Raw genomic sequence first — 12,029 nt, forward strand, 5'->3', positions numbered from 1 at the left:
GCCACCCACGAGCTCGGCCCGCGGGGTGGCCGTCGCCCTGAACCCTGTGCGTTGCAGGCCCGCGCTCTCCAAGCCAAGATGCAATTTGAAATGTTCTGGGAGCCCCGTTAAAAAGTACAGACAGGCTGGCCGGTTAACCAGTTGGTTAGAGCAGGTATTGTAACACCAAGGTCAGGGATTCAGATCCCCTTACCCGCCAGCTGGGAAGAACAAAAAGTACAGAGAAACGGGTGGAATTTGTGTTAAATAATATGCTTAATTTAATATAACATACCCGAAATATTATTTGAATGTGTAACCAATATTAGAAGTTACTGAGATATATTATTCCTTTTGGGGGGTACTGTCTTCAAAATGCACTGCATACTTTACACAGTCTCATGGCACTAGCCACATTTCAATGCTCAGCGGTCACATGGGCTAGGAGCCACTTGATTAGGTGTCTAGAGGCTACAACCCACCCTAGTAGACGGCCTCAGTGTGGAGGGGGTGGTAATCACCCTGCTCTGTTCAGCAGTATCATAAAGTCATAACCATCCTTGCTCAAAGGGATGCCAGAAATCAATTAGCTCCCTGATTTTTTTTTACCTTGTGACAGTCTTTGTCTTCCTTCAATACCAAAAAGACTAGGAAGCAGACCACAAAGTGCCTCAAAGTGGCACCTTTGGTCCATTTTTTACCAAACTTGTGATGAATGAGATGGTTATTAACCTCTTTCACTTTTAAAATAGAAAAAAAAAAAAAATCCAACTTGCAGACAGCAAGAAAATTTATTCTTTCAAGTCAGTCTCAATTGGATAATATTTCATCTGTTGTCAAAACCCTTTGCTTTATCTTTCTTTTCCTGAATATTTGGGGGGGGGGGAGTCCCTTCCTTGGTCATGTAAGAGACCCAATACATTGATGGGTAGTGGTGACCCAAATCTAAGGAATCGGATGGGTCCAGGCCAAAAGGCAGACAGAACAGTCCTGGTAGCTGCTGCAGGCTTTTCTAAGTTGCCTACTTTTGAAAGTCCTAGTGATCTCCAAGAAGCTCAGATTTCTCCCATCATCGATCCGGCTTCTCAGATTTGGAGAAGAAATGGATCACAGCCTTGTAAAGACTGAATCACAACACAGCAAGAGATTCCCAGGATTTGCATAGAAAACAGGAAGCAACCTGAGGAGGGGCAGAGCCCTCCCCAACTCCAGAAGGAGAGAGAGAGAGAGAGAGAGAGAGAGAGAGAGAGAATGCTCTTCTTTAAGTAGGGGTTGGTGTGATTCTTTTCTGGGGCATATCACCTGAGGTCACATTACTTGCATTTTAGTGGCACCTGCAGGACATCTGCACTGTCTTGGTCTACACTCTGAGCAGTGGTTGGGTCTGGGTGAAACAGGAATATATGTCCTGCAGCTACCCCTCAATCCTCACCTTCCACCCTCTGCATGGGGTTGGTCTGGTGAGCAAACAGAAGTCTGTCTGAGTCCTGGGCAGCTGGTGGCACCTCCACAGAGGACATCCACTTGCCTGCCACCAGGAAAAGAAGGCTAATAGGCCATTCCCATCTCTCTGTGGCTGTTGAACTAGCATGTACTGGGCAGGCCCCTACTGTGTGCCAAGTCCTGGGGGAGGCATATTACATGGCTTATGATCTCATTTTACAGGTGAGGAAACAGAGGCCTGGAGGGTTTATGTTATTTGCCTGGTTGGGGAGAGGCATTCCCCCAAACCCAGGAATTTCCACTATTGTTTTTCGCACTTTGAAAACCAGCATGGGAAGAAAACCAACAGGCTATTTCTTCTCACATTCATTTTTGGGTAGAGAGGAGAATAATCTTGTAAAATAAATGCAGCTGGGGCTTTCTAAGTACACGGGAGCTGGTTTTGAAAATCACTTTGTCTCACTTTGGGAGAGTGAATGAGGCCAGTATTTATACAGAGGCTAGATACTCGGTTTTTCTTTGCCCTTTACACTGTCTCTGGCGTCCACTGGGCAGGCGGATTGTCACCCAGTCCTTTCTCGTGACACAGTTGCACCGAAGGCAGGAATGCATAGCAAGTCCTACTTAGAAGCAGGAAACGTTTCCCCAAAGCCCGAGGATTCTTTTTCCACCTGCCACCCACTGCCATGGCCCCCCGCTATTCCCAGGCCACCCCCTTCCCCATGTGCAGACATGACCCACCTTCGTAGTTTGGCATGAGGCTGTGCCGAGCAGTGTTCACCGGAGGCTCGGAAAGGTTTTTAGCTGGAGACGGGCTGCTAGGCACTAGAGGGTTGGCATAATGCCACTGGCATTCACCACTGGCTGGCAGCGTGCTCAGGAAAAAGCGTGCCACCTCACACGGGGATCCTTGGGGCTGCCCAAACTTGGCCGGCAACATTGGCTTTTTACTGCCGAAGACGTGAGAGTCTAGAGGGAAGTGTCCGTAATGGTAGGAGAAGGGGAGGCTGTAGGATGGTGCATACAAAAGGTCGCTGCTTTCTGAATGGAGCTGCTGTTCTGGGGGAGCCGGAGCATTTGCCGGGGGACTGGCTCTCCAGTTTCCGAGCTGGCCGCATTCCAGTTTGTCCATTTGGAACGAGCTATATTGCTGCATGGCGAAGAAGATGGATGAAGGGCCAGCCAAGGGGCTGCTGGTAAGCTGCCTTCCGGCCCCACAAAATCCACTCCTAAGGGGCCCAACCCCGTCCCAAGGCTGGACCTATGCCCATCACCACTGTGAGGTCCTACCCAGTGACCCACCCCCTGGGTGGAAAGGAATCCCCCACCCAAGCTGACAACACCAGTCACACCAGACATGCTATTTCTGTTAGCTCACAAATGACTTTAAAAAAAAAAAAAAGGGAAGGTTTTCATTCAAAACAATGCTATGGAAATACATGCTGTTGCTCAAACCCAGATATATGTGGATTCTAACAGGCCGATGTGTGTTCCCAACTTAGTGTTCTTTTTTCCTAGACTTGACTAATCCACCTGGGTATCAGCCTTCCCCAGCCTGTGTCGCTACCCTGTAGGCAGGACATCCGCAGGGACCTTGCTTCACTCCACAGGGAACCCTCTGAACGAGGAGATGCCTGCTCTGCTCACAGAGGCTCATCATTCCTTAACATATCCAGGTGTCCCAGGCTCCCGACTAGGTGTCACTGGCACCCCACCCCTGCAGGACATGCGCATTACCTGTGGCGGGTAAGGATTTGTTCTCAGCTTTGTCTTCATCTTCGTATTTTTGGGTTTAGCTAATTTCCTAGTTTCTTGTGAGGTAGACAAGGCGGTCCTCCAGGAGTCTTGGGACTTAGAAGTGGACACCTGGTCCAGGGACAACTGAAGTTCCTTGTATTCAATATCCCTGGAAAGTGAGAGTGGGACGAGTCATGTCCAGCAAGCAGTGGGGGCAGGGCGGCTTCCCTGCACCATTCCCTGAGCAAGCTCATCCCCAGGGTTCCAGTGTGTCATTTCCCTGAGGTTGGATGTGGGTGGGATTTCAGAAGAGGACAGTTCACCCTCCTTGTAAAAGCCACCTACAGCCCCGGGCTTGGCGACCCCAGGAAATGCTGAGCGAGGTTAGTATTATTTGGCAGGACAGAGGGAGGTCAGTGCAGTGCTCTCCAAAAAGACAGAGTTCTCCATAAAGCCCCAAACACATTTCCTGGGGACACCATGGGCTGCTAGGAAAGCTGACAAGGCAAAAAGAAAAGGGCAGAAATACCACTGATAAGTCTACCCACATTCAATTTGGGTATTTCTATGTAGCACCTGGGAGGCAGGGACCCGTCTCTGCCCAAAAGAGCCAACTTGGCACTGTCTTGTTCACAGAAGGCAAGGTCAGCCCAAAGTAGCAGCCCACACCTGGCTGCTCAGCGAGAATAATTAAGGGGCTATAATGTTTTCTGCCCTGCAGTTTTGCCAGAATCATTCTACTTCTAAAACACATAGGGATCTGGCAATCATTCTATGAAGAAACCTAGAGCCTAAATCCTCAATGCATTTAGGACACAAATGACAAACCTTTTCGGGGGGCGGGGGGCGTTGGCAGAACTTCAAGGGCATCAAGTACAGGGCAGATCTGGGTGCAAGGTGAATTCATATACAACAGCCACGGTGGGTGGAGAGTAATACACAGTCCCAGGTAGACTATTTCCTGTTGCTTTGAATGGCCACGAAAGTATTTGCAACTTAACTTGACTTTCCAGGGTTTTTAAGGGGCAAATATTCACCATCATTTGCAACAGGCTATATAGGAAGACAGGGAAAAAATTGGAGATTTCCTCTCCCAAATGGCAGGGGCCTCCAAGATGTCCCAAATGGTTGCGGACATGGATAGCACAAGTTTGTATTTCTGATCCAGGACATACACCCTCTTTGCACCCCGTTTAAGATGGGGGCATCCCCCTCCCCACCCCTGTGCACCCAGGCCCCTCACCTGGGCTCTGTGCTGGGATCCTGGGATCCTAAGCTACGCGCAGGGCAGGGCTCCCTCTTCACATTCCCATCACTGCCTAGCCCTGGGCCCCACTGCTGAGCATAGAAATAGTTTGGACCTTCCCAAACGATTGGATTGTTCAAATAAAAACAAAACAGGAGACAAATGACCAGTTTTAGAAAGAGAGAGAGAGAAAGAGAGAGAGATGGTGCTTATTGGAGTGGTCCGATGAGAGGCGGGGAGAAAAAGAGACCAAGGAGAGAAACAAATACGTCTGACTTACGTGAGGACATAATTGACACTCACGATGCAGTGGGGCCGGGACGAGCGGCTGTTGTGCACGACGGTGGCGTAGCTCTGCACCCACACCCAGCCGCCCAGCTTGGACAGCAGCCGGTAGTACTTGGTGGTCACCTGGCCCTTCACCAGCACTGCAAGCACAAGGTGACATGAATCCTCCAACACGTCGCAGGCCCTCTCCCGGGGATGCTGCCCGCACGCGTGACCTATACCCCAGCTTCTGAACCTTTCTGGAGCCACGGATACCTCTGAGGATTGACAAGGGGGGGTGGGCTTTCTCCACAGTGAGGTGCATGCTTGTGCAACACACACACACACACACACACGCACACACACACGAACCTTGCCCACAACTTCAAGGATTCCTCCCCTCCCCTGTCAAGAACTCTAATGATCAGCCGCTGCTCTCAGCAGGGGAGACAGCTCCCAAACAGCGTTTGTACTGGAGAGAGAAAATTGGATTTGCTTTTTAGTTTCAAAATGCCACTGTTATATTTTAATCCCCCAAACCCTTCATGGGCAGAGGGTGAGTGATGTAGATATTAAAACAAAATACTAAGTGCATTCAACTCAGAGTCACACTGGTGCTGGTTGGCTGTCCACCAGGACACTGTATTCGCAGCAAGCCGTGAGTTACTCTCTTGCCATTTGTATCCTTTCCATTAACCCCAGTTTTCCTCCCGCCCATTAACTTTCTGTGTTGCTCATGTAGGAAGGGCCTCTGCTTGGCCTCGCAGTTGCTGAAAATGGGACCTCTGGGCCCATCTTCTGTGCATGGGTGCAAACTCTGGGCTTCTGACAGCTCACCCAAAGCCTCGGTGTACCCATAAACCACAATTCCCCCCATAGCCTTTGAGGAGGCAGATAGGGAGGGCTGGTCAGGGAGGAAAGTGCGAGAACCTGCAGGTGGGGGCAGTGGAGAGGAGAAAGCCAAGTTAACCTTCTCTAGGGAGGGGGAGGCCAGCACAAGTCTAAAAAGGCACCCCTGGACCTCCGGTCTCCAGCTCCAGAACATTCCTGCTTTTCAAGGCAGGGCTGGCCTCCAGTCCCTAACTAGCAGCTGTCTGAGCAGAGATCCTGGGGAGGTGGCCACAGGGGCTGGGTCTGTGACTATGCTAGCTGATGCTGAAGGAAAGCCCCAGGGCTCATGTACAACCCAGCCCTCGTGCTGTTCCACTAGACAAAGCCCCCCCACCCTCTGCCCAAACACCCCCGGGCCCTCCACTGCCTTTTGAGGCTTCTTGTCACTTTGCAGATGGCTCTTTACCATCCACTTTAACACCCACATGAAAATATTTTGGTGCAGAAGAAAAAATGCTGCAAATATAATAGTCAAGGAATTACTCGCCTTAATATATAAATAGTACATGCAGATTGATGAAAACACTAAGACCCTAAAAATAATGTGGGCAAAGGACATGAACAAACAATTACTAAAGAATAGATGTAAATGGGCAAAATGACAAAGAAGGGCTCCGCTCACTTGTTTACCTCGAAGGTAGATACACCTAGCAAAGCAGCAGACATTAAAAAAGAAACAAATATTGTACAATTCCATTTACATGAAATGTCCAGAATAGGCAAATCCATAGGGATAGACAGCAGATTAGTGGTTGCCAGGGGCTGAAGGAGGAGGGGGACTGGAAATGACAGGTCTCTTTTTGGGATGATGAAAATGTCCTGGAATTAGATAAAGGTGATAGTTACACAACATCGTGAATACACTAAAAACCAGTGATGAGGGTTAAAAAGGTGAATTTTATATTATATGAATTTTATCTTTAAAAAAATGTAATGACAGCAGGTGATGCTGGCTAATCCCTGGTAAGAGGTGTTTTCACATGCTGATGGGAGGACAAATAGATTCGATCCTTCTGGAAAGCAATCTGATAGCTCATGCCTATTGACACACTGATTTCACTTCTAGGAATTTAGCCTATGGAAATTATGAGAAATGCAAGCACAGACTTATAAGCAAAGAGAGTCACTGCAGTCTTGCTTAAAATTCAGAAAAAAGGTCTGGGGGAGGCTTAACTGTTCAACAGTGGGGAAAAGAGTACATAAATTATGGAGTACTATGCAGCCATTAAAATGATTAATAAGAACGTGTAGTATTAAGGGAAATGTTTATCATACAACGTTAAGTGAAGAAAATACAAGATTCATAAATGTATAAAGTATAACCCATGTGGACACGGGTACACGCACACTCACAAGCTAACTGCATGATCTTGGATGAGTTACTGATCTCCCTGTGCCTCAGTTTCCTCATTTATAAAAAGAGGAAAACCATAGTCCTTATATCATATGGTTGTCATGAAGATCAGACAAACTACTTAAGATTTAGAACAGTGGCAGACAGATGAAGGGCTCGATACATGTCAACCCTCATTATCTGACTGAAAATGACAGGTAATTTTCATTTCCTTCTTTTCAGCTTTTCTTGATTTTCTAAATTTCCAACGATGAGGTTTGAATTTTATAACCAGAATAAAAAAGTAGTTATTTTTTCCCATGGGAAAGCAGTTTGTGTGGGGGTTGGGAAGCAGAAATACAATATCCACCAGCCCACCCCCCTCAGGGCCAGAGCTGGGGTCCCTGGCACTCCCACTGCGTAACAGCCATCCCACCCTGCCGTGGCGGCAGAGACAGCGCAGAACCAGCCCTTTTCTGCCTGGACTTAACATGGCATCTCAACAGACTCGCTTGGTGGGAACAAAACCCATGCTGGAGGGTGTAGACAGAGGCGGTAGGATAGAGAAGCTTTATAATGCATCTCCTTTTGGGATTTGCTTTTTTAACAAAAAATCACATGGTTTCTATTTCCAGCTCATTTTCACATGCACTGCCTCCTTCTACCCCCTCCACAACCATGGGAGGTGGGCACAGCTAGGAAACTGGGGCCACCAAAGCCTGAGGGTGCAGCCCAGGTGTTCTCAGAGTGGCAACTGTGGGAGGAGGGGGCAGTGGCCTCCAGAAGTTCTCTGGGGTGGGGTGAGCCCACCTTTTAAAGGAGCCTCAGTCAGGCAATTTTCCTAGGGCACCAAAATAACTAATCGAAGCGACATGATCAAACTGAAGTCCCATCTGTGGATTTCCTGAGATGTCATGCTTTCTTCCACGGAAATGCTTATGGATCTCTTCAATTTTGAAATCTATTCCTAGAAGGGTTTGTAAAAGTCCTAGGATTATGACTATATACTTTTCCTAGCGACATGATCAAACTGAAGTCCCATCTGTGGATTTCCTGAGATGTCATGCTTTCTTCCACGGAAATGCTTATGGATCTCTTCAATTTTGAAATCTATTCCTAGAAGGGTTTGTAAAAGTCCTAGGATTATGACTATATACTTTTCCTTTTCCTGTCTTGTACTTCATACTTCCTCTTATTTCTTGCAACATTTCTAACACCTATCCGTAATCATCTTTACCTGATAAAATGAAGCCAGTTCATCCCAAATATTGTATACTAAGAATCAAATTACAGAAATTACGGAGATTTTATTACGTCTGACCCTCCTGACTCTGCTGCAATGAGGCTCGGATCCAGAGACCAAACAGACATATACATATGATTTATGTTTTGTTTCTCTCTGACCCCTGGCACTAGTCAACATATCAGTCCAAGGTGAAATCATGCACACTTAGTCACACATTCTGTGCTACAGTCCTCCCTCCACTCTGTCATCCTTAATTAGCTGCCTAAAATGATCTCACGCTAGAGGCTATAAAGTAAGGCCCTCCTGCTGGTGGTGATGGACAGGGACATGGAGGAGATGTCTCCTATCAGCTCCTGAGGGCAGATGCCTGCACCACACCTCTGTGCCTCTACAGTGTCTCCAGTTCACGGTCTGAGATGGCTCTGGGTTCAAGATGATCCATGCATAGATTAAAGCCAATAGTCTTAGTTGTCCAAGGCCACTTTGGGATGAAAAATCTAGTTCCATAAATATACTATCCAAGGCTGGCCAGTTAGGTCACCTGGTTAGTGCATGGTGCTGATAACACCAAAGTCCAGGGTTCGATCCCTGTACTGGCCAGCCACCAAAAAAATCCCAAAAATACTATCCAGAAAACTAAGTGGCCTTCCTAGTCCTGAATTTCTCCCCCAGGCATAGCCATGTCTGGGAGCCAACCTCTGGGAGGAAAGTTGAACTCTGGCCTCGAGCATAACTTCTATTCCTGTTCTGGATTGGAAGATCTAAAAAGGACATCAAAAATGCCTGTCATGGGTTGAATAGTGTCCCACCAAAAGATACCTATCACATCCTAACTCTCAAAACCTATGAATGTGAACTTATTTGGAAAAAGTCTTTGCAGATGTAATCAACTTAAGGATCTCAATAAGAAATCATCCTGGATTATGCAGAGGGACCCTAAATCCAATGACAAATATCCTTAGGAGAGACAGAGGAGAAGGCCGTGTGAAGAAGGCAGACTGGGGTGACGCAGTCACAAGCCAAGGACCACATGGGGCCCCTGCAAGCTGGAAGAGGCGAAGACATCTCCTTCTCTATGGCCTCTGGAGGGAGCACAGCCCTGTAGACACCTTCACTGCAGCCTTCTGGCCTCCAGAACTGCAGAGGGTAAATTTCTGTTGTTTTAAGCCACCTAGTTTGTGATTTGTTATGGCAGCCCTAGCAAACTCATCTGTTACCCTACAGGGATAAAATGGTAAATGCAATCCCTGTGCTCTCATAGTTCTTGCCTCTCCTGCCAGGTGGGGTCTCAGAGTGAATTTAGTCGGTTACGCTGACACCGAGCCACACGCTCCTTTGCGGACTGTCTCCAGTACACTTGCGTTTCCCAGCGCAACCCTGACATGCTACCTGCCGGGCAGAGGGCAGTTCGATTGGTAAGAAGTCGTGGAATGCCCTGGGGAAGAGTGGAGCATCCTAGTGAAGAGTCCACAAGGGCCACTTGTGGAATGTCTCCAAAGTGACACAGGCCGTGGAAGACTGACTATGCCTGACCTGTGAATTCCCTTTGGCACTGAGCAGAAGGGACAGTCTACACCTATAAATGTCCCAAACCTGCTTCCAGGGATCTGGATGACATCTGTGATTATTTACTGTTTCGTTGCTTATGGTTCCCTCAGTGCGCAGCCTTCCCCCCACCTTCATCAATTCCCTTTGGCACTGAGCAGAAGGGACAGTCTACACCTATAAATGTCCCAAACCTGCTTCCAGGGATCTGGATGACATCTGCGATTATTTACTGTTTCGTTGCTTATGGTTCCCTCAGTGCGCAGCCTTCCCCCCACCTTCATCGGCAAGACAAACAGCTTCTATCTCCAGACTGGGCTCAGGGTATGAATTAAACTTCATCGTCCATTTCCAATGCAGAGGCAAGCAAGGCCAGCATGGAAGCCAGCAGCTCCCTGATGCCAATCAAAAATCCTGCATAACTGATTGGAAACTCCTTTCAAGTTTATCTTTTATTTTGAGAGCTTTGTCCCTGGTTCCACAGCTGTGCTATAGAGTGATCACAAACTGGTATCCCATGGACTGTGTGTGCCCACAGATATGCTTTGTTGGTGGCACAGAATTGATGTTACTCACGATGCCTTTGGGTGGGTCACGTGTTCTCCAGTTAGCCGTAGGCTCCACCACTCCCTATTGCCCTTCACTTGCCCACTCATACATGCATATTACATGCCTGACCCGTAAGCACTTGACTTTGTGACTACAGTATGTCTTTTAGAGTGTGTTCTCCCCAGGTCTATACTAGCTACTCTAATGTCCTGTAATTTTGTTATAACCATTATTGCTTGAAATTTGTAAACCACATAATCAGGCCTCAAAGCCTTTCTGTGACATTGAAATATTTTAATAATTAGATACAGCCTGTGCTCTCTTTGTGATTCAGGCTTGTTCTCCTCTGGACAGGAGCCTACCTGGAGAGCTGGGGAAATTCTCAACTACCTTGGAAGAACAACCATGTGGACATCATGGTTCTTCCAAACCACGCTCACAAGAAATCCACCCAGTGTTCTCAACACAAATCATCGGGTTTACTGATACTGATCCCTTCCCCTCCTGGGCAACAGGCCATCCTCTGCCCGCCCCCAGGATCTGCAGGTCAAGAGAACACAAACTGCTGGCTCCCCTCACATACAACAAGGAGCCTCTCACACCCTTAAAGAAACCAGAGAGACAAGGAAGGTAGGCCCCAGATGAGGGTCCCGGGTTTCCCTGAGGCCACATGATTATATCATGTGATTAAAAAGTCACATTTCAAAGTAATGCATCTACCTTCTCAGATTTCTCACCTGTCCTCCCCAAGCATGCCAATCCAGCCGATATACAGGAAAGGGCCTGTGCCTACTACTTGGGTGAGGACACAGAGATATTAAAGAATATTCCTGTAATAAGCTGAATTGTGTCCCTCTAAAATTCATATGATGGCATCCTAACGACAGTCCCTCAGCATGTGACTGTATTTGAAGACAGGGCCTTTAAAGAGGTGATTAAGGTAACATGAGGTCATATGGGTGGGCCCCAATCCAATATGATTGGTGTCCTTATAAGGAAAGGAGATTGGGACACAGACACACATAGGGGGATGGCCACACGAGGACACAGAGAGATGTCATCTGCAAGCCAAGGAGAGAGACCTCAGGAGGAACCAGCCCTCTGATACCTTGATCTCAGTCTTCAGCCACCAGAACTGTTGTTGAAACTGTTGTTTAAATGTCTGTCGTTTAAGCCATGCAGTCTGTAGTTCTTTGTTATGGCAGCCCTAGCAGACCAAAACAGTCCCTGTAAGGATCTGAACACCACGAGACAGAAGCATCATCCAGAAACAAAAGCTCAGGCCCCTTGTACAGGGCTCTAGGGGCCAAGCAGTGGCTGGACAAGCTCCCTGAGAGGAGAGGTGACAGCGGTGGGCACCAAACCAGGAGTGAGGCCAGAACTGGGGAGCACGGGGCTCGGCCTCCCACGGCCTCACAGAGCAGGAGCTCGGCTGTGAGGACATTCCTGTCGGCCAACAGGGACTCCAGGCAGGAAGGTTGATGGGGCCCTCTAGAGAGAGGTGTGACCTGTGTGCACAAGAAGATGACAGACAGGAAGGCAGGAGATGGCTGTGGAAGCCTGGAACAGAGAACAGCCCCCGCAGGAAGGGAGGGAGCGGAGAGGCCATGAGGAGCTGGACTCTCGCTCTGGCCGCAGCAATGCTGCTGCGACTCCGCTGTCCCTCCTGAGGTTTCTTTGGCAGAGCCTGCTCTGACCAGATGTGGAGTGAGCTGGGGAACTGACGGCCCTGGGAGCAGCCCTCAGCCAGGGATGGACAGGAGCTGGTGTAGAAACGCCTCGGCTCCATCACC

The 12,029-nt window shown here is 48.3% G+C and overlaps 1 protein-coding gene across 1 annotated transcript in view; it reads right to left on the minus strand.

The window, feature by feature from the left end:
• Positions 1–12,029, minus strand: part of SIM2 (single-minded family bHLH transcription factor 2) — a 55,995-nt gene that overhangs the window by 1,096 nt on the left and 42,870 nt on the right. The window contains 4 exon segments of the mRNA XM_008586085.1: positions 2,047–2,137; positions 2,140–2,572; positions 3,160–3,328; positions 4,686–4,833. Coding sequence (XP_008584307.1) covers positions 2,047–2,137; positions 2,140–2,572; positions 3,160–3,328; positions 4,686–4,833 — 841 coding nt within the window.

This window comes from Galeopterus variegatus, unplaced genomic scaffold (assembly GCF_000696425.1).
Source record: "Galeopterus variegatus unplaced genomic scaffold, G_variegatus-3.0.2 Scaffold3824, whole genome shotgun sequence".
NCBI classification, from domain to species: domain Eukaryota; kingdom Metazoa; phylum Chordata; class Mammalia; order Dermoptera; family Cynocephalidae; genus Galeopterus; species Galeopterus variegatus.